General features: G+C 43.7%; 1 protein-coding gene across 1 annotated transcript in view; it reads right to left on the bottom strand.

Moving 5' to 3' along the window:
- Nucleotides 1-23,869, bottom strand: part of LOC145399708 (glutamyl aminopeptidase-like) — a 254,613-nt gene that overhangs the window by 39,041 nt on the left and 191,703 nt on the right. Inside the window, exon 16 of the mRNA XM_080272257.1 lies at nt 16,352-16,484. Within this exon, the coding sequence (XP_080128383.1) occupies nt 16,352-16,484 (133 nt within the window). The remainder of the gene's footprint in view (nt 1-16,351; nt 16,485-23,869) is intronic.

Below are 23,869 nucleotides of genomic sequence, written 5' to 3'. Positions count from 1 at the left end.
CCTGACCAAGGGGCTGAAAACTTCGGAGTAATGCTAAAAGACTTTATCAGCCGCCTCCAACACCCACTGAGTTGAGGTTGGAGATCTTCGTTTTCTTCACTCGTAACTATGCTATTCGAGCCAAAAACACTCTTGCTGGGTATATCGGTGATACAGGAAGGCCTAGTGAGGCCTAGAGAGGCGCAGGAATATCCCAGCTGATGTTTTAGCGCCTAATTTGAATTTCGAATTTTGGTGGTAATCCCTGTAATATCTGGACGCCCAGTATCCGGACTCCCCAATGTCCGGGCATTTTTGGCCTGGGCCTTCAGAACCCCCAAATGGACAAAAAATGTAAAAAAGCAAAAAAAAAATCTGATTTTGTTTTCACCCATAATTTGAACTTGGTGCACGGCGCGGACCAACTGTGTTCTGCTGCGTAGTTCCGCCGATGTCCGGCAGGGCGACGCTGCCTCCTTCCCATTTCTCGCCCATCCATCGTCGAGAGTGCATGCTCGTACCATGGCTGCCCATGTGCTCACTTTTGTGGTGGTGCCCTACCTCCTGCAGGGTTTGTTGTTCCTCTGTTGCCTCTTGTGTGTGTAATGATGGCCCCGCCTCCCGACAAGAGGAGACGAGTGGGTCTGACTCTGGAGAAGAAGAGGGAGATATTGGAGAATGTGGACATGGGATGGTCAATGTCATGCATCCTCCATGAATTCAACCTGGCCTGCTCTGCCTTGTTTGATGTTAAAAAATCCCGGGACAAGCTCACCCAGTACACGGCTGACTTTGCATCGAAAAACAAACGCATCGTGGAGAGGAAGGTTATGTACACTCCCAGGTTTGCAGAAGTCGACCACTCCACACTGATTTGGTATCGACATTTTTTTTTTTTTAATCCAAGGAAGAAAGAACCAAAGGCTGAGCTCGCATGAATGATCCTTCCAAGAAGGAAACAAAAACAATACAAGAGAGAGCCAAATTCAAGATCCATTCATTTCGAGATGCCTTGACACACTGCGTTTGAAAGACTGGAGATCATAGGAAGTAGGAAATACAGACAGAGGGAGACAGTTCCAGAGTTGACCTGTTGCATAAATGAAGGACTGAGAGTAACAGTTAACTCTTGCATTATAGTGCTGGACAGCAAAGGGATGAGAGTTTGTTGCTAGACGGGTGCTATGCGCCCGTCGTACAGGTGGAGGGATGCAAGCAGACAGTTCAGAGAAGCAGTGATCATTGAAGTAGTGATAGAAAAGAGATAAAGAGGCAACAGTGTGGCAAAGAGACAAAGGTTGAAGGAAGCCAGTAAGAGGACGAGAGTTGATGAGACGAACAGCCTTTGACTCCACCCTATTGAGAAGAACTGTATGTGGGGAGCCTTCCCACACGAGAGTTGTACTCTAAACAGGGCCGAACAAATCCCCTGTACAAAGTCAACAACTGTGCAGGGGTTAAGAAGGCACGGAGTTGGCTTAGCACACCCAATCTCATGGAAGCTGAATTTACAAGAGATGCAATATGATCTTTCCAAGATAAGTCCCGTGTGAATGAAACCCCAAGCATGTTTAGGGATGATGCAGGATTGAGCTACATATTATTAAACATTAGTGGGTACTCCTGTGGAAGATTCTGATGGGTTGATAGGTGTAAAAACTGAGTTTCTGATGCATTAAAAACAACAAGATTATTTTTACTCCAATCAGAGATACGAGCCAAGTCAGACATTAGGTATGCCATAACCTCATGCCTTGTTTGCTGAAGTAATTGCTGTGATGGACGTTGCAGGAACCGAATGGAAATGTGAAGGGTGGAATCATCAACGTATGAGTGGATAGTGTTAGATGTACAGCTTAGAAGATCACTGATGAATAAAAGGAAGAGAGTTGGTGATAGGACAGAGCCCTGAGAAACACCACTGTTGATAGGTCTAGGAGAAGAACGATGGCCGTCTACAACAGCAGCTATAGAACAACCAGAAAGGAAGCTATAGATGAAGGCACAGATAGAAGGACAGAAACCATAAGAGGGCAGTTTGGAAATTAAAGATTTATGCCAGACTCGATCGAAAGCCTTTGAGATGTCAAGTGCAATGGCAAAGCTTTCGCCAAAGTCCCGAAAAGAGGATGACCAGGAATCTGAAAGGTAGGTGAGAAGATCACCAGTGGAGCGTCCCTGACGGAACCCATACTGGCAATCAGAAAGAAGGGTGTAATAGGAAAGATGCTTTAAAATTTTTCTGATAAGAATGGAACTTGAAAACTTTTGAGACACAGGATGTTAAAGCAATTGGACGATAGTTAGAGGGTTGGGAACGGTCACCCTTCTTTGGGACAGGCTGAATGAGAGGAAACTTCCAGCAAGAAGGAAAAGTACAAGTTGACAGACAAAGACAAAAGCACAGAAGCACAGTTCTTGAGGACAACAGGAAGGACCCCATCAGGCCCATATGCCTTGTTAGTATTAAGGCCAGTGATGGCAGAAAATATACATCAACTGAAGAAATTTTAATGTCAGCCATGAGGAAATCAGAGGGGGGAAGTGAGGGAGGAACAGCACCAGAATCGTCTAAGGTGGAACTGGAGGAGAAAGTCCGAGCAAACAAATCTGCTTTAGCAGTAGAATAGCTACAGAGCCATCAGAGTAGAAAAGAGGAGGAAAGGATGATGAGGTAAAGTTGTCAGAAAGCTTTTTGGCAAGGTGCCAGAAGGAGTAGGAAGAATTCGTGCTGGAGAGTTGAGAGCATTTAGTACGGAAGAAATTATTTTTTGCAGAGCAAAGAACAGACTTAGCACGATTCCAGGCAAAAACATAAAAAAGTTGTGATTCAGGGGTGGGTTGGCTCTGGTACCTTTTATAGGCCCTCTTCTTGTTGCGGACAGCATTAGAACAAGTGTGATTAAACCAAGGCTTTCTTGCATTAGTCAGAGGATATGAGAAAGGAATGTATGCTTCCATGCCCAAGAAAATAACCTCTGCAATGTGCAAGGCACACCCAGAAGGCTCTCGGCCATGGAAGCAATAATCATTCCATTGAAAATCAAAGAAGTACTGCCTGAGGGCCTCCCAATCCACAGCTCCAAAGTGCCACAGATGACGTTTCTTTGGAGGGTCCACAAACCGTACCAAAGTGATAGGACAGATTAAAGTAACAAGGTTATGATAGAAGGAGCCAAATGGAGAGAAAAGATTAACAGCGTAAGCAGATGGATTAGTTGTAAGGAAGAGGTCAAGTATGTTGGAGCTCTCTCCAAGGCAGTCAGGGATACGGGTAGGGTGCTGGTATGCTGGTGTGTGATACGGAGCTGAAGGCTGCCGCCGAGAAGTTCGCAAGGTTACATGACACCCCAGACTTCAAGGCATCCGAGAGTTGGCTCTTCGCTATCAAGTTACGGCATGGCCTTACCAACCATAAGGCCCATGGTTAAACTCTTTACACCAATAAGGAGGGAGTAGAGGAGTTTCAGCTAAAGGTGAAGAGCTTGATCGACAGGGAGGGCCTCACTCTCGATCAAGTCTACAATGCTGACGAAACAGGTCTATTCTATCACTCGCTGCCAACAACCACTCTAGCAGAGGAGACAGAGACACGTGTACCTGGTCGCAAGCTCTCGAAGCAACGGATTTTTGCTTTGTGTTGTGCCAATGCTAATGGCATGCACCGGCTCAAGCCCGTTATTGTTGACGATGCAAAGCAGCCTCGGTGCCTTCGTGGGGTGATGGATGTCCTTCCTGTCATGTGGTACCATTCTGTGAGGGATTGGTTCACAGCCAAGATCTTCAAAGATGGGTTTCACCAGCACTTCATCAAGGAGGTCATCCATTATCAGACGAAGACACTAGGAATCCCACGCGACCAGGTAAAGGCCCTCCTTCTTCTGGACAATGCACCTGTGCATTCATCCGAAAAGAAATTGGTGGATGAGAATGGCCGCATTGGGTGCTTGTTTTTGCCACCTAATACGACTGCTCTCATCAAACCAATGGACCAAGGAGTGATCATGGCAACTAAGAAGCTGTACCGTCAGAAGTTCCTGGAAGAGGTGATGGTTGTTCTTGAGGACAAGGACGAGCGCAGGGAGGGACAGGACATGCAAGGCCAGCGGGCTAAGGAAAACCTTCACCGCTACAACATCAAGTCAGCCAGTGCATGGAAGGAAGTCTCTGTCAAGACTCTGGAAGGTGATTTGTCTCGTCTGCTTCTCGGAGCCAATGTGGTGCATGACCTTCTAGGTTTTGATGTGGATGACTTCCATGCATGTCTTCGTGCGGCTGGCGACGACGTTGATGTGGACGAAGTGTGTGAGTCGTTGGATGATGACGAGGGCAATCCTGGGTATCAGATCATGTCTGATATTGAGATCGCATCTTCAGTTGCCGGTACAAGTACCCAGCTTGATTCCAATGAGGACAGCGACGATGATGCGGACTCCTCTCAGTGCGCCACTACTCCAGCCATCCCCAAATTGAGCGCACTCTGGGAGCACATCAAGTTCATTCTTGACCACCTAGAACACCCGGACTGCGACACGAAGATGGGGCCCCTGGGACTTTTGGAGGAAGTGCACGCTTTCAGGCATCGCATCGTCACTTGCCAGAATCGCCGTTCCTTACGTCAATCAACCACTGACAGTTCCTCTAGGTGCGTGACCCCTGCCATGCCCAGCCCTAGCTCCACACCACTGCCTCCCCAAGACAGGCCTTCCACCTCCGGGCCACAGCCCAGTACATTGACCACAGTGGAGTCGCCACTGGACGTGAGTTTGCACCTGTCTTCAGAGTCGTCTGCAGTGGGTAGTCCATCACCATGTCCCAGCGACGCGCCCCTCAGCCACCTGCAACACCTACTCTCAGACTCTGACAGTGAATAAACAGCAAGAACTCGCCACTAGACCACATGGGAATTTACAGTGTTGTGCAGTGTAAAGAACATAATGCGCAGTGTTAAGAAATTAGAGTGCAAAGACTTAAGTGCAGAGTGCAACACTGTTTAAAGTAAAGTACAGTAGAGTGCAAGTGAGAAATGAATGCGCAGTTATAAGAAATTAGAAATCAAAGTGCAAAGGCTTCAGTGCAGAGTCCAACAGTGGTGAGTTTCAAGTACAGTAGAGCTCAAGTGAGAAAAGAATGCGCAGTGTTAAGAAATTAGAATTCAGAATGCAAAGGCTTAAGTGCACAGTGCAACAGAGGTGAGTTTCAAGTACAGTAGAGCGCAAGTGAGAAAAGAATGCACAGTGTTAAGATATTAGAATTCAGAGCGGAAAGGATTAAGTGCAGTGCAACACTGGATTACTGTAGGTGCTTCAGGTGCACCTTATTACTGTCAGAGTCTGAGAGGAGGCGGGTTATTCATCACAACGGCCATGGACTTGGTGTAAGTACCCTGAATACTGCTAAATATTTTCCACACTCATCTCTAAATCCTCATTCTTTGGTTCATTTTCATTTATTTCATGCTTTCTGTCCCTTATTAGTGTGAACAGGGTCTTAAATAGGTGCTATGAATGTCCAGTAGGGCGTTATGTAGGTGGTTTTCTGAGTTAGGCTGGGTTAGGGTCCATAATTACCAGTCCAGGAGGCAGGGGCCCAGTATCCGGACAAACCCACTTCCTGGACATGCCTTTGGCTGTATTACATCAGATATTAAAGGGATTACTGTATATCAAATTACCTTACGTATATGTATGTTAATGGCACTGTCCACGCATAGAGGGGCCGACGTACATGTACGTCGTTGGCACGGAGTGTTAACACACGCACTTTTGCGTATGCAACTCCTATCAGTGGTACCATGGCACTTCTCCCTTTCGTGTTCCTATTTCTCTCTGGTCATTATATTTCTAATGTCCTGCCTTCAAGACTTTCTTCAGTCAGTGCTACCCAGATAAGAGAGTCCTCTATCACAGCCCTAAGTACTGCATACTCTGGTAAATTAGGCATACTATAAAAAGGGAAGGAGGGGTTGAAGCTGTAAATACTGAAGAGCACTTTTCTTTTGGTCATGGCTGGTACTGTAACTGCATGAGGTCTCACCAACTGGTTATTATTTATATGAATCTGATTATACAGATGTACAGTTCATCATATTATTGTACAGTATAATATAACAGCATTACTAAGGATAAATTTAAAATTTACCTGAATTGTATGATGCTAGGTCCCATACACAAGAGCAGCACATGCTTACCTTTTTCTGCTTGAAAGAGTTTTAAAATAAATTATTCCTATACCCAAAAGTATAGCAAAGAGGAAAATATTAAGAATATATAGAGTGTAAAGTGGAGGGACTGTAAGAAAATGTTCTGGAAAGAGGTGAAAAGAGTAAGACAGGGTGGAAGTGAAGCTAGCAGGGGAGTGAAAGATAAAAATGGTAGATTACTAGTGGAGAAGGAAGAAAAAGTGAGCAGATGGAGAGAACACTTTAAGGAATTGTTGAACGTAGAGGATGGAAGTAATGCGAGTATAAGTGGCTGGGGAATGGCTGGGAGAAGGAGGGAGGTGAGAAGACAGGAAGAAATCAGTAGGATAGAAGTTGTGGAAGCAATGAAGAAAATTAAATCTGGGAAAGCCCCAGGAATTGATGGAGTGTGTGGTGAAATGCTGAAGCATGGGGGAGAGCTAGTAGTAGAATGGATGTGGAAGATGTGCAGATTAGCCTGGGAGGAAGGTACAGTACAATATCAGCTATCCGGTATCCAGACAAACGGAATACTCAGAACAACGGGAAAATTCAAGGGCTGGTAAAAATGTCAGTAAGTTATAACTGTGCGCCAATTTGAATGGACCGCCAAACCGCCGTTTGATTGTGTCACACGAGGCTGGGTGAAGTCAGACAAAGCGAGGTGAAGGCATTTCCGGCTAATGTAAATCCCTAGCAAATCCTCTTAACCACCCCTCCTCTCCCCCTCTTTCCCCTACTTGAATTCAGTCATCCTCCACACCCTCCAAAAATCACCAGTCTGCGTTTTGCCACCAGACAGTAAACAAGCTCTCTTGCTATTGTGTTCCTCTGATGGACAGTAATTTGTACACTCCAAAATGCCTAAAGTGCAAACTAAACGTAAGCGTATCGTGCTTACCTTGAGACAGAAGCTGGACATATGCAACAGACTTGAAAAAGGCGAACATTATAAAACACTAATGGCTGAATATAAATGGTAATAGGAATGAAAGTTTACTTTGTTGGAAGAAAAATAAATAAATAATATGCCTGCATTTCATACGTACATCATTTATTTTATTTTCTGCAAAACAGCTGAGTGGCAGGTGAGGGGTGGAGTGATGGAGGTCAGGTGGGGAAGAAGAAGAACATTCGGAAACGTAAACAAACTCACGTGTGGGAACAGGTGTCGTGATAATTCTACAGTGCAGTCTTAACACATCATCAGTTCACTAATAAATGTTCAAGCTTTTATTTCTTTATTTTATTTTTCAATTTTTATGAGTACAGTACATATAATGAATACAGTAATTCGGTAAACAATGGACTGGTGCAATTTGCAGTACTGCAAATTGCTAGACATTGCACGCACGTCCGTTATGACCATGGTGTGTGTTTACAAGGCAGTTTTTCAGGCGGAATCTCCTAGTGTAACCCCTAATGTGACTGGTGAGTACCTGAACTGTATTTACTGCTGTGATGGCCTTTGTATAGATTTGACATGAAAATCAGAAATACGGGAAAAATCTGTAACCGGGAAGGTAAATTCCCCAAGCCACCCGGTTAACTGGGATTGTACTGTAGATTCCCGGAGGATTGGAAGTCAGGTATAATTATTCCCTTGTACAAAGGAAAAGGGGAAAAAGAAGTGTGTGGTAATCATAGGGGCATTTGTCTTCTTAGTATAATAGGAAAAGTGTATGGTAGGATACTTATTGACAGAGTTAGAGAAAGAACAGAGAAATTAGTTGGAGAAGAACAGGGAGGCTTTAGGAAGGGAAGAGGTTGTGTAGATCAGATATTCATTCTTAGATCTTTAGTGGAAAAGTTTCTAGAGAAGGGAAAGAAGTTGTATGCGGCTTTCATGGATTTGGAGAAAGCATGTGACAGGGTGGATAGACAAGGATTGTGGAAAGTGTTAAGAATATACGGAGTAGATGGGAAGTTGTTGAATGCTGTGAAGAGTATGTACGATGGTGCGAAGGCTGCAGTGCGTGTGGATGGTGAACTAAGTGAATTTTTCTCTTTGAAAGTTGGGTTGAAACAGGGATGTGTCATGTCTCCATGGTTGTTCAATCTGAACATGGATGGGGTAATAAAAGAGGTACAAGGTAGGGCAGTGGATGTTGGAGTGGCCCTGGTGAGAGAGGATAGTGTTTGGAAACTCCCTGTACTGTTGTTTGCAGATGATACTGTGTTGTTGAGTGAAGACGAAGGAGAGCTGCAAGGCTTGGTGGATGAGTTTGGGAGAGTGTGTAAGAAACAGAATCTAAAGGTGAATGTAGGGAAGAGTAAAGTGATGGTCTTTGAGAGAGGTGAAGTCAGTGAATGTACAGCGAGGTTGGATGGTGAGGAATTGGAAAATGTGAGTACGTTTAAGTACTTGGGTAGTGTGATGAGTAAGGATGGAGGTTTTGAGGGTGAAGTGCTTGAAAGGGTACAGCAGGGAAGAAAGGTTCTGGTTCTTTGAAAGCAGTGATAAGAAACAGGGAAGTGAGCATGCAAGTGAAAAAGTTACTACATGACAGTATTGTGATACCAACTCTAACGTACGGAAGTGAAGCTTGGACGTTGTTGGAAGGACACGAGTCAGGAGTGAGAGCAGTGGAAATGAGTTATTTAAGAGGAGCCTGTGGAGTCACATGGAGAGATAGGCTGACGAATGAGGATATAAAGGAACGTTGTGGTGCTGACATGGATGTGATAGGGAGCGTTATGAGGAACACACTGAGGTGGTTTGGCCATGTGGAGAGGATGGAGGGTGAAAGACTGACGAAGAGAGTGTATGTGAGTGAGGTGGAGGGGGGAAGAGGGAGGGGGAGGCCGAGGATGAGATGGAGGGATGGGGTGGAGAGGTATATGAGAGAGGGGGGTGTGAGTTGGGAGCAGGGCAGTGAAATGGCGGGGGACAGGGCGACTTGGAGGCGATTTGTTTGTGGCCACCCCAAACGGGATTGAGGCATCTGGCAATAGATAGATAGATAGATAGATAGAGCAGATGGGAAGTTGATGAATGCCAGGAAGAGTGTGTATGAGGGTGCTAAGGCTGGAGTGTGTATGGGTAGTGAACTGAGTGAATTTTTCTATTTGACGGTTGGATTGAAACAAGGATGTATCATGTCTCAATGGTTGTTCAATCTGTACATGGATGGGGTTATAAAAGAGATACAAGGTAGGGCAGTGGATGCTGCAGTGGCCCTAGTGAGAGAGAACAGTGTTTGGAAACTCCCTTTACTATTGTTTGCAGATGATACTGTCTTGTTAAGTGAAGATGAAGGGCAGGTGCAAGGCTTGGTGGATGAGTTTGGGAGAGTGTGTAAGAAACAGTATCTAAAGGTGAATGTAGGGAAGAGTAAAGTGATGGCCTTTGAGAGAAATGAAGTCAGTTAATGTACAGTGAGATTGGATAGGGAGGAGATGGAGAATGTGAGTGTGTTTAAGTACTTGGGTAGTGTGATGAGTAAGGATGGAAGTTTAGAGACTGTAGTGCTTGAAAGGGTGCAGCAGGGAAGAAAGGTTGCTGGTTTCTTGAAAGCAGTGATAAGAAACAGGGAAGTGAGCATGGAAGTGAAAAAGCTACTACATGATAGTACATATTGTGATACCAACTCTAACATATGGAAGTGAAGCTTGGACCTTGTTGGAGGGACAGAAGTCAAGAGTGAGAGCAGTGGAAATGAGTTATTTGAGAGAAGCATGTGAAGTCACATGGAGAGACGGACTGACAAATGAGGAAGTGAAGGAGTGTCGTGGTGTGGATGTGGATGTGACAGGAAGCGTTAGGAGAAACACATTAAGGTGGTTTGGCCATGTGGAGAGGATGGAGAGTGAGAGACTGACGAGGAGAGTGTATGTGAGTGAGGTGGAGGGGGCGGAGAGGGAGAGGGATGCCAAGGATGAGAGGAAGGGACGGAATGGAGAGGTATATGAGGAAGTGGGGTGTGAGCTGGGAGCAGGGCAGTGAAATGGCGAGGAACAGAGTGACAAGGAGGGAATTTGTTTGTGGCCACCCCTTACGGGATTAGGGCATCTGGCAATAGAAAGACAGATAGATAGCTATACCCAAACTGGCCAATCTACAGTGGCCATTTCACCAGAGCACCTTGCCCCCCACTAGCCCAGTCATCTAACACTATCCATATTCATTTCTTGCTGTCCCAGCTTGATTTGCATCTTAGTGGTCAACCTATGACAAATGCTTCCACAAAACAGACAGTACTTCTGAAATGGCCCATCTCCTGCCACCAACCTAGCTCATCCTGATCACATCTCTCCACTCAACCTTCCAATTCATACTTTCTCCTCCCAGCCATAAAAGACCTCAAATGTCATACCTCAGACACCACTGCACTGACTGGGCTGATTTTTGGCTGAAACATTTATAAGCATGACTTGACTCAGTCTAGTTACAAAGTCAGCTTCATGGATATAAAGTGCCTTGAAAAGATCTAAACTGCCTAACAGTCCTCAAATGATTAACTCTGGTCAAAAAATGACAGAAATGAACCACACTGAGGAGATGTGGCTGAACCTCAATTAATCTGATTCAGCAGGAATGGATGTGAAGGTTACGAAGGAACCTAACTGGACCTGAAAGGTCCTGAACTGGCCTGACTGAGTCTGAAAAGACTAGAGAGACCTGAATGGCCCTTAACTTTACTTAACTGCCTCTGCCTATTTCAACCTAACTGGACCTAAATGACCTTGAACTAGCTTGATTAAACCTGAATGGATGTACAGATTGTTGTTGTTGCTGTTGTGCATTGGTAACCAGTCATCAGACTTGTTGACCACATGTAGGCAACTGTTTCTGTTGGGCCATCTTTCAGATACAAGACAGCACATACACCATGTAGGGAACTAGCACCCCCTTATGGTAGACAGTGCCTCATCAGGGTTGGACCAGGGTCCTTCCCACAGTGAGGTGCTGGGAAATATGAGCAAGTTTGTCTTCCGGATGGATGAAGCAGCTGCTCCACCCAGGGTCACAGTGCCACCAGGTGTAGGTTTCCCTTTAGTGCTGAAGAGGTTGTATAGGTTATGCAACATAAATGGACCTAAAAGATGTACAGTAATTGGACCTAACTGAACCCGAGCAGGCTTTTGCTGATATGAATTGACCTGACTGGACCTAAAAGGATGTGACCGATGTGAACTGACAATCTGACATGAATGGTCTTAAACGGGCCTAAACTAACCTGACTGAACCTGAATAGATATGAACATCCTGAGTGAACCTAAATGACATTAACAAGATTATATAGAACTGAGTGGACATGTACATCCTGAGTGAACCTAAATGACATTAACAAGATTATATGGAACTGAATGGATATGAACATCCTGAGTAAACCTGAATGATATTAACAAGACTGAATGGACCTGAATGGATATGAACATCCTGAGTGAACCTAAATGATATTAATAAGACTATATGGAACTAAATGGATATGAACACCCTGAGTGAACGTGAATGATATTAACAAGACTATATGGAACTGAATGGATATGAACGTCCTGAGTGAACCTAAATGACGTTAACAAGACTGAATGGAACTGAATGGATATGAACATCCTGAGTGAACCTGAATTACATTAACCCCTATCCGCCGGTTGACGTGTATGCACGACAGGATTCAGGACGCGGAGGGCCGCTGGTTGACTTGCTATACCGCACTCACCTTCCCGCCACTGTTTGAGTGCGGGACCATTTTCTGTGATACCTATGGGGTAGGTAGGACCCAAAGGTACCCCGGGGTTGCGCGGTTCAGTTTGTACTCAGCGGTGGTAACGAGAGGAGTCATGTCATCTTCCTCGACATCGTCCGATTCTGTTCCACTGCGTGAAGGGCCGATTGCCTCATCGACCCCCACTTAAGTCAAGCCCTTTGTGCCAGGGAAAGGGCAAAGTGATAGTGCCATAGGAAGTGCCCTAGACAAAACTGTCTCCTCTAGAACACTTAGTGCGAGTACGTTGTCAGAGGGTAAACAAAGCTACCACGTGGAGAAAGAGCTCTCTTGCCCTCCAACCCCTACTCACTCTCCGACGCCAGAGAGGGCTCTCCGACTTCTTCAGGAGGAAGGGACAGCCTACGAGAGCGATGATTTTGCTGATGAGGAGGCGCAAGATGACCCAGCAGATCGGGAAAGTGGCCGTGGACCCGGCGGACATCTGCAGAAAAAATGCCGCAGAGATGTTTCCCCCACGCTCTCCCAGCCTGCTCGCCAACATATCTTCCTCCACCGCTCCCCCACACCTCAGCCTACCACTTCAAGGGCAGAATCTCCTCAACCAGGCCCTCAGAAGCAGTATTTCCAAGACGGGCGCCACGTGGTGATACCCAGCGCCGAGCGTCTTCTATGGAAAGTTCTGCATCAGGTGAGTCATCACCCACTTACTCCCACACCTCTCCCTCTCCCTCTCCTCACCCCCCCTCAGCCCGTGGCCATGCATGTGGTCGTGCACGAGTCATGGGAAAACACAGTGCAACTGCCAGATGGCCTGCTCTACCACGTGTGGGTAGAGTAGACACATTTGTGTGGGAGGATGGTGCCGGCTTTGAGCCGTCTGTGCCGGCATTTGATGATGAGGATGCAGGTGTTCAGGAGGATGTGCTTCCCCCCAGGCCCTGGACTATTAGCAGTCTGTTCAAAGTCATTTTCATGACTGCAATAATGCAGTACCTGGTGGATGAAATCAATTTCCACCAGGCCATGTGCATGCGTTTGCTGGACGTGCCTATCAGTGAGAGCATGCACATGCGTGAATGGATACCTGTTGAGGTGGGGGGAGATGTTTGTGTGGCTCGCCCTGACCATGCTGATGGCGCATGTAAAAAAAATATGTGCTCCACGACTATTGGTCAGTGGATGAACTTGTTGGCACACCTGTCTTCGGCAAGTACATGGCCCGTGATAGGTACCTGGCAATCCTGAGGTTCCCACATTTCAATCGAAATTACAGGCCTGCACCGAACGACATGTTATGGAAAATAAGACCAATCCTGACAATGCTGAAAGAGTCATTCTCCAGGGTTTTCTATCTGTTCCAGAAAGAGGTTATTGACGAGTCGCTGGTGTTGTTCAGGGGCAGGCTTGCATTTATTCAGTACAGTATGTGCCATCAAAGCGTCACAGATTTGGCCCCAAATTCTTTGTGCTTTGTGAATGTAAAACTGGATATGTGCTGGATGTAACAGTTTACTCAGCAACAGATGTTGATATACCTAGTGATGATCCTCATGGATTCTCTGCATCATTAGTGAAAGTGCTGATGGAAAGGTATTTCAACAGGCATCACATTCTGTATACCGACAATTATTACACAGCCCCGGCGTTGACAAAGTATTTGCTTGACCATGGTACTGGGTCCTGTGGAACTGTTAAGGCCAACAGAAAGAATTTCCCAGTATTTCCGACAAATACTGAGAAAGAAGCCCTTCTGACAAAGAAATGTGGGAACATGTTAGCCCTTCTCTGGCATGACAAGAGACGGGTTAACATGTTGTCTACAGTTCATAAGGCTGTGCTGGAGGAAACTGGTAAAACCAGATGCAGTCAACGAATACAATATCAACATGCGGCTAGTTGATAAATCGGACATGCAAATTGGTGAGGTTGATTGCCTACATAAGTCCTGCAGGTGGTACAAGAAGGCGTTCTTACACCTTCTTGATATCGCCGTCCTGAACAGTTTCATACTGTTCAAGGAGATTGTCGGGAAACCTCTCTCTCTAAGAGAGTTTGAAAGAGAGCTGGCTCGCGAACTCCTTGAGCAATATTCAACTGCTCAGGTGACAGGTGCTAGGCAGGGGACAGCAGCTCCAGCGGACAGGGTCAGCTGTGCTGAGTATTTCCGTCGGCACAAGATTGTGGAGATCGGGAGAACCACAGCAGGTCGTCTGGCATACAGGCGGTGCCACGTCTGCCGCACAACCAAACACCGTCCCCCAGCGCAAAAAGAGACCTCGTACCAATGTGCAGAATGCAAGGTCCCCCTATGCCCCAAATGCTTCTCAGAGTATCACTCCGAGCGTGAGTACTGAGCAGGCGTGTGGGGACGTGTAAATAGTGTACAGCAATGCACAAGTTTGTGAATTTTCATAAATGAGTGATAAGTGTGATATTATAAGTGAACTATAGTAAGTTCTAAGATGTAAGTCATTTATAATAAGTTCTGCAAGTGCGTATAAGTGATTTATAGTAAGTGCAATACAGAAATTGATAATGTGTATTGGATATTGGTTAGAAAATTTTTGGAAATACTTTGTGTTTGCCTATGTGTTACCTGAAAGAAAACCACTTGTGAGCGGGCCACAATGAACAATACTTGCTTGGCTATACCTAAATTATTTCACTCAATACTCAGGGAGATTGTGCCAAATATGAGCATCAGTGTATCTGTGATGTGAAGTACAAATAATGTTAGTTGTGTAAAACATTTGTATGATTTTCACTATAACCTTATTAGTACAAAGCAGTCTGATTTACAGTACAAATAATTACCTCATACTCTATGATAATGTGTGAAAGAGCAAGAGCATTTATTTCTCAAAAGGCAATTATGCATAATCGTGATGTACAGTGCAGTTCTAAGTGTCTTAGTAAAGAAGAAATATGATTATTTACGAAAGAAGTGAGTAAAGAAAAACAAAGTAAAGGAGAAATATTCCTTATGGAAGAACCGAGTACAGAAAAATGATGAGATATTTCCTTTCCCACACACCAACGGGGCATAAAGGCATAATGGAGCGGGCGGTAAATCCTTGGATGAGCCACATGAACCAGGTGATGACTCATTTTCACGGTGGTGAGGAAGAAGGAGTAGAAAAAATGAGTGGAATCTTCCGCATTCCACCCAAGGACGCACGGGCAGTGTTACAATCACCACTCCAAGCAGTGCTGCCAACGCTAGCCAGCTGGGCCAAGGCCATGGCCAGTGGCGTGCACTCGGAGCCGGATGCCAAAACATGAAAAACCACTCGTCTTCAACTCATCCTTACTCATCGACGGGACCACCTAGAGACCTCGGGATACCTTCATTGGAAAGAGGAAGAGTTGATGAGTCTTATGAACTTTTATTTGATTCTCTAGCTATTATAATTTGTCAGATATAAGGGTTTTGATGTAAAGGTATTTTTCCCAAAATCTCGGAAATCTCCAGTAGGGAGGAGTGTGCAGCGGCCGGGAACCCCCCAGCGGCTAAGGGTTAACAAGACTATATGGAACTGAATGGATATGAACATCCTGAGTGAACCTGAATGACATTAACAAGACTATATGGAACTGAATGGATATGAACATCCTGAGTGAACCTGAATGACATTAACAAGACTATATGGAACTGAATGGCTATGAACATCCTGAGTGAACCTAAATGACAAAAATACGACCAAATGGAACCTAATGGAGATGAGCATCCTGAGTGAACCTAAATGACATAAACAACACCGAATGGAACTAAATGGATGTAACCAGGCCTGAACTGACCTAAATGGATATGAACTGATCAGAATCAACCTGACTAAACCTAAATGCCCTTAATGGGCCAAATGGGACCTGAAGGGAAGGGAAAGGATGCAAAGGAAGTAAATTTGTGGAAAGTGAAGTGAAGTGGAAGGAATCTAAGTGAAGTAGAGGAAGGTGGAGGGAGGTGAAGCAGAGGGAAAGAGAGAGGAGAGGATAATAGGGGATGGGTAATATGTGTAAAAAAACTGAACAGAAGTTAGACACTGAAACTTAAAGAATAGAAAATCACAGTCCTGATATGTGGAAAGAAAATATGAAAACTGACTAGCATGGAAATAATCTGGAGATACCTAACTGGTACATTGCAAGGGGAAGATCTTTTACTACTTGCCAGAGATGATATGATCAGTTATAGGTGCAAAGGTTGGCAGGAAAAGAAGACTGGGTCAGAGGAAGACAGATGCATAAGGACAGAAGAACAGCTTGGATAGACTTTTGTTTCAGCTACACCCAGTGGATGATTTCACAAAAGGAAGAATGAAATTACTTAAAATCAATGTAAAAATGATCACTACAAAACTGGATACTAAACACAGAGTACCAAACAAAATTCTAAAATCAAATATCACATTCCACTATTTCACAGTATTAAAGAAACAAGATCTTAAAAACAATGAATGGTTTATATCACTCAAATCATTCAAACTGAGATGTTCCTAGTACAGCACTATGTGTGACTAACCTGTCTGTGGATGTCATGGGGAAGAGGATAGTTAGGGTCAACAACCCAGCTGTTCACTTCGGCACCAGCAGTCTCCAGACATCCAGTGTCACCACTCATGCATGCCAGAGCCACCACATCCATCCTCAGCAACCTACCATAATGTACAGTATAAACCAGTTACAAAGTACAGTACTGACACTTTCATATTGTTTTCCATCCATCCATCATCCAATCCTACATTGCCCCATGAGGAGCATAGGAGCCCGTGGCAAGGCAAGTTGGTCCTGACATTTAAGATGAGAGTGAATATTAAGGTTTAATATACAATATACTGTAGCAGCAAGCCTTTTACAACACATCTGAGCTCCTGGAAATCAATAAATTGCCATAACAATGTGTAAAAACTTAGGACCTAAATACAGAACACCCCTGCTATCTGATCTCCTGGTAATCAATAAATCCCTGGTCTAAAGCGATGTGAAATACAGTAGACCCTCTCTATATACCAGACCAATTGCGGGGAAGCCTGATCCGATAAAACCAAGAATCCAGCAAGTTTGACGGAAAATAAATGAGTATAATAGCATATTATAGTATCAGTACTGTACCAAATATGAAAACTACATCCATTTTACACTAATCTACCCAATAATTTCACACCCTTGTCATAGCACTTCTTCATGACTTGCCCAAGCAGGTTGGAAAAACAGCCGCCAGCATTGGTAACTGCACTCAGTGTCACCCAATGCATGGGAAGTGATCCAGCAGGTCTGCATCATACGCCCCAACCAAATGCAAAAAAGTGTCCTGTAGGCCCATACGGCTTTTTCCCATTTACTTGATGGTATCTGCTATGTACAACAGATTGATCAAGGGTCTTCAAAGTGATCATTAAATCCAATATCCAGTCTAGCTGGGTACAGTAAAGCAAGGGCTTACTGTAAGTAAATAATTTAGGACCATCTCCCTGTATTCAATGCATCACTCCCACAATGATATCACTCCAGCAATCAAAACTAATTCATTAAAATGTAAAAACTCTCACTATACTCTACTTCTAAATACTCCTGACAGTGCTTCAAGTGCCAGATAATAGCAATGGACTTGGCACACAGCCCTGATGCACCCAAACACTGACTATGAATTCCTACCTAACTCATTTCTTACTCAAAGATTTTTAAACATCTTCCCTAACACTGACCAAGAATTTATTTCACTCTCCATCTACTCTTATAGACATGATTTTAAATCATTTTTATGTCACTAGCTTGGAAAAGAAGGAAGGCAGAAGACAATAATTTGAAAATGATGCTCTCAATACCAAAACAACTCATGGAGAAAGTACTGTGAGTGAATTCTGATTTCTTCCTACTACAGTGCTCCCTTAACATCCACGGGGGTTAGGTAACAGAGACACCCGTGTATGTTAAAAATCCCCGGATATCTGCTGCCCCCATTAAAAACACTTATTTTGCTTCCAACGGAAATAAAATAAGTACTGTTAGACTAATTTATTTACCAGAAAATGTACACTTTAAGCAACAGAAAGACCTTACCAATTCATTTAATAATCCTCCAGCTTGTTCCTGTATTTTTCTGACAACTTTCAGTTAGGTAAATTGTTGTGAAAACATTTGGGATGTAGTGAACTGTGAACACCTGACTGTTTGGGATGGTAGAGTAGGGTCGTGTAAACATACCAGTGACCTTCGTTCCCTTCCCATAATTGCTCACAGTTTTTTATAGCTCGCCCTAACTCAAAGTCACTGACAACGGTACAGTAAAGCATTGTCCAAGGCTGGCATCTATGAAAGGGATAATGGAATACATTATTGTTTGTATCAGTCCTCTCTCTTTCACACATACACATAAGAATGAACAAAAGAATGAGCAGTAAATATACACTAACTTTAAGGATCGGAAATAATTGTGCTAAGTTGGTTCAAAATATACTGGGAAGAGCGATACCAAACAAAGAACGTGGAACTGAATGCTAACCTACGAGAACATTTTGGACAAAAGAGTAATTTTCCTCTGATTAGCAAACATTTTTGTTCCATTTCGTCTCCTAAAATTGTGAAACCCATAATTTTTCTTGTAAGCATATGGCCTAAATTAGACCTTACCAATTCAACTCATATTCCTCTAGTTTGACTTCTGTATTTTTCTAACTATTTTGAAGATGGTAAATTATCTTCTCTTGCTGAAAGATTTTCTCCCTTATTATCATCACGTTCTTTAAGCCGTACTTACGATTGATTCCAACATAACAGAAGAAACTTACTCAAAATTAGGGCACATGCAACATAAGCATGTAAACATCAGCGATAACATCTGTAATGAAGTGAATGCCTGCCTGCTTGGGATGGTAGAGTAGGGTCGTGTAAACATGCCAGTGACCTTCTTTCCCTTCCCATTATTGTTTGCAGTTTTTTATAGCTTGCCCTAACTCAACGTCACAGACACCGATACAGAAGTGTTGTTCAAGGCGGCAGCTTTGAGGGGGTTAATGGAATACATTATTGTTTCTATCAATACGCTCTCTTTCACACATACACATAAAGAACAAAAGAATGAGCAGTAAATGTTCACTTAACTTTAACCCCTTAACCACGGGGCGTCACTTTTGTGACTCTTGGGTGCAATGGATCATACCGCGGGGCGTCACTTTTGCGATTCTGTGTTATTTTGAATTCTCCCGGGCTTTCAAGTGGTGGCTTATTTTGAATTCTCCCGGGCTTTCAAGTGGTGGCTTGCATCATCTATCAGTACTACCAGTGTCCAACAATAGTCAGCACCGCTAATGTCATCTGTACTCCCATCCATTGTTGACAATTTAGCCATTTATCCCCGTTCTTGACTCCCCTCCATTACCCTCTTCTCTCACCTGCCCGGCTGCGCTGCACTAAGCTAATCTTCCCCAGAATTATCCGCTGATTTCATCCACTGAAATAAGCCCTATGCCCTATTCTTATACAAAATAATATACACCAAAACAAAAATAAGGTAACTGATAGTGCTATACACCTGGAGTTTGCTAATTATCACCTGGCAACACCCCATGTGCACTTGTTCGCTAATTTTCCCTGGTAATTTCCCCTCGAAATATGCCATATAATCTATTCTCGCAATAAAAATATATATAAGAAAGGAAGGGAGAAGCCTAAGTGATATTTCCATTCACCTGGAAGTACCTACTGTACTTCCCTGCCAATCATTTCACAGCATGTAAATTAGCAGCTGTCACCTCGCTGATGTTGTCAACCCTTGGCGGCCCCATATCCGCCTCGTCATTTAATTTAGTGTTGTTTCTTGAAATGAAAGCACGTAGCACTCGCGCCCCTCCATTTCCGCCGCTTATAGAGGGCCCTGTGACCTCTACCCATACTAAACCTCGTGTGGGAAGGGATAAAGGACTAAATGACTCTGCTGTGGAGCGTGAACTGGCTAATTTATCCATGATAATGATGGACAGTGACTACAATCTTTCTGGTGAATCATGTGATGAGCCAGTGGAGGAAATGGTGATAAACTACGAGTGCTTCAGTGTCCCAAGTTCATCCTGGCTCCAAGGGACGGAGCCCTTATTTACTGGAAGTGACAGTGTATAACATGGTATAAATAAAATAGAAATGTAAATAATTACTAATATAAGAATATGAGTACAAATACTTGGAGTAATGACAGTCAAAGCTTTGCTCTCTACGCTAGTTTACTGAACGAGAAAGTTAATATCTGGAGTGAAAATAAACTACTATTACTGAAGGAATCTTATGGATAAATACTGTATATATATATATATAAGTGTAATAAAGTAATAGGAATATAAAGTGTGAGTGTGTTTATGAATAATAAATGACAGAATACCAGCGGGAACGAGCGCAAGTGGGAAGCTCGTACATGCTCGTAATTTTCATTGTGAAAATGCTTTCACAGTGTTTTTTTTTTTTTTTTGGTGTATGGATTCCAAACTACTTGAAAATCATGGAATAGTGTTTCTAGTGATAATATCAGGCTGTGGTAATCATATTACGGGGTGTCGGGAAGTGTAAAGTGGAGAATTCATTACCCAACTTCAGAAGTCTCCACAAGTCCTACGGTACTCGACGAAGGCTCAACAAACATCCCAGGAGAAAGCTGAAGGTATGTGCCATAAGTACTTGTAATTATAATATTCTAGGACTAATAACTGATTTTTGGCAAATATCTTTAACAAGTCAGTCAGAGCGCGAATATCCTCGTAGGATGCACAAGGAGCGCAAAAAACATCCCCGCGGTGTAGGGGTTAAGGAGCAAAAATAACTGTACACTTCATCGGTCTGAAATGTGCTGGAAAGAGCGATATCGAACGAAGAATGTGGAACTAAATGCTAAGAGTAATTTTTGCTGATTAGCAAACATTTTTGTTCCATTTCGTCCCCTAAATTTGTGAAACCCATAAATTTTCATCCAAGCATACAGCCTAAAGACCTTATCAATTCAATTCATATTCCACTAGTTTGTCTTCTGTATTTTTCTGACTATTAAGAGGGTGGTAAATTACCTTCTCTTACTGAAAGATTTTCTCCCTTATTTTCATCACATTCCTTAAGCTGTATCTACAACTGTTTCCAGCATAATGGAAGAAACTTACTCAACGTACTCTAAGGTGGATTTCGTGTCCCAGCTGAAACCTGGATAATCCGAACCCAGATAACTGAGCATTCATTGTACAGTGCCCTCGCATGGTGAATGAGTTTATAAGCGGCAGACAAGCTCGTTCACTGTGAACAATGTATCTTATGGGAAAAATAGCATCTGCGCAGCACCGCTTCCTCGAAGTCCACTTTTTGAGCCGTAGAGATGTACTAAAGGGCACATTTCAAACACATACAGTACAGATATATAAAATATAAAACACATGGTTATTTACCTTAAGTGGAGCAGATGGCAGTCCTGATTGGCTTGAATACAGGTGGTTCTGAGACAGGGAGATACAGTTAGGGTGACCCCACCACATCACTTTCCACTCCCTCATTCCCGTCACCAGTCCCACTTTCATCACTTGACTGAACCACTTCCCCATGTGCCTCTACCTCATTCACCTCTCCCATAAAACCTTCAAAGTCTAAAGATGACACCACTGACATCACATCATTGTCTTCACCAAGAAGTGTGGCAGACGATGTGGAGGCAACTGGCTCCTGTTATTCTTGAGTTCGGTAGTAGCATGTGATAAGTGTTTTTCTTATGATGACTTCCATATTGTACCTTTCAGTGTAATAACGAAAAATGGTTTCTACTCCACTGAGCACTTCCTGTGTCTTAAGGTAGCTAGTTTCATTTGTCTTGACCTCTTCTCTCAGAACATCCACTGCTGCTAGAATTTTACTGATCTTCGACACAGGCAAAGGTTCATCCTCCATTGGATTCTGCTCAACAGGTTGCTCAGACCTGGCCTCTTGTGCAGCATCTACTAGGGGAGGGGGGGGGTCGTTCAATATGGAAGACAGTAGTTATGGCCTACTCTTTTCCCCGATTTCGTTCACTTGGGGTTCAACTCGTTTACAATGGTTTTGTGGACCTGATTACCCCCTGTTTGTTCACTAGGCAAGTCATTTACTCTGAATACTTTCACTGTGTGAGGGCACTGTATTTAATTCACTGGATAAGGCCATCACTAAAACAGCCATGAACTGCGCCTGGGATAATGTTACATTTGCAGTGAACAGTGTTACCAGAGTTCTATCTATCTATCTATTGCCAGACGCCTCAATCCCATATGGGGTGGCCACAAACAAATCGCTTCCACGTCGCCCTGTACCCCGAGATAAAATGTTTTAATGAATCCAGCCCCGGTACTGTATCCAACTGCGGGTATTTAAAACCGTGTATGTTATATCCACCCACAGATATTTAAAACCGTGTATGTTAAAAACGCCGATGGTAAGGGATGACTATAATAAACTTTTCTCTGCTATACTATACTATGAATATATGACTATAATATTTATGAACCACTGAAACTGCAACATAATGTGCTAAGAAAAAAAGGAATACGGAACATCCTTCGTTTACACAGCTAATATGGGGGTAAAAACTACCACGTAAAAAGAACACCTAAACACCTAAATTGTGCCATAAGAACCATTGTTATCTGGCTAACATGTGGGATGAAATCCCAATATTTTCCCAAATTCTCATTTTACCCTATTAACCACAAGTCTAGAAACACAATGATCATCAGTAGGCTTATGAAACAGTGTATGAACAAGAATATAATGCTAATAAGTGGCCAATACATGGAATACTGTACTAACTCACTCTGATAAATGACGAAATGATGGTTATTTTGGAACGGGAGTTCTCCAAGGCTGAAGGGCTAGAGCAGGAGGCCTGAGCAGTACCTACTACCCCTTGAGGGCTAATGCTAGGCCTCAAAACCCTCAAAATCACTTCCCCTGATTTGTCTGAGAGTTGTCTTGGTAAGTGCTCTGAATGTCAGTACACTATGTAAAAATGGAATGTCAGTCAGCAATTTTTACAAGTGAACAGAACTGCAACCATGCATACGGGATTGGAGAAGAAAATATAGTACTGCTGTGTAAATCATTGTTTTGTGCAATCAAGGGTATGTACTTGTAAACAAAGGGTTCACTGTACTTCCTAAATGCTGCGGTATTCTTTTCTGACTAAGGAAACCTAATTGCTTTTCATGTAGCTTCTCCCCTTAACTCTCAGACCTTATAAGGTTTCCCAGTGGTATGTAAAAGTAAAACAGATAAACCATCCACTGAAGTTTGCTAGGTTAAAGTAAGTCACAAACAATGAAAAATAAATATAGTGAATGAATCAATGACCCAGGGTATCTATGGGGTCATCACCAGAAAAGGGACCTACGAGACCATGGCAGCTTAACCCTTTCAGCCATCTGTATGCTTCTGTGCTTAACATTTTCATTTGTCTGTGGTGAAAACAATACACACACACTCTATATATAAATATAGATATATACATACATACAGTGGGCTCGCACAGTGTGCGAGCTCAGAGTGTGCAAATTGCATTGTGCGTGTGACCAAAAATCATAACCAAAAAACCTTGAATGCGCGAGTTTACCTCACAGAACGCGAGGTAGAGGCAAGGTGTAGCTCAAAAACGCCATTTTCCATTAGTACGCAACCCCCCCCCCCCCGACAACACATCCATCATCACGTGTCGTCATGTTGATGCGCATAAATTCCTGCGCATTCTACTGAGCAGCTTGGGGTACGAGGTGGCGGGCACACCATTACAGACACTGCTCGTGCACAGTGCGGATCCGCTCTCTACAGCTAACCTGTTGTGTACAACATGTGGCGTTTTTTTGCTGCTCCATCCTGGCCTGTACTTCACCGCACCATGCCTCCAACCCCCAAGAGTTAAGAAACTTCTGATGCACACAACCAAGTTAGAGATTATCAAGATGAAGGAGGAGGGCTAAGGAAACACCACTATCGGGAAAGCCCTGGGACTGGCTGAATCAACAGTGAGGACAGTGTGAAAGAACCCCAATGC

Source organism: Coenobita brevimanus, chromosome 6 (genome assembly GCF_032717465.1).
Source record: "Coenobita brevimanus isolate Jiangsu-jjx chromosome 6, ASM3271746v2, whole genome shotgun sequence".
Lineage (NCBI taxonomy): Eukaryota > Metazoa > Arthropoda > Malacostraca > Decapoda > Coenobitidae > Coenobita > Coenobita brevimanus.
Note: the sequence above shows the minus strand (reverse complement) of the source record. Positions and strands in the feature narration are given on the sequence as shown.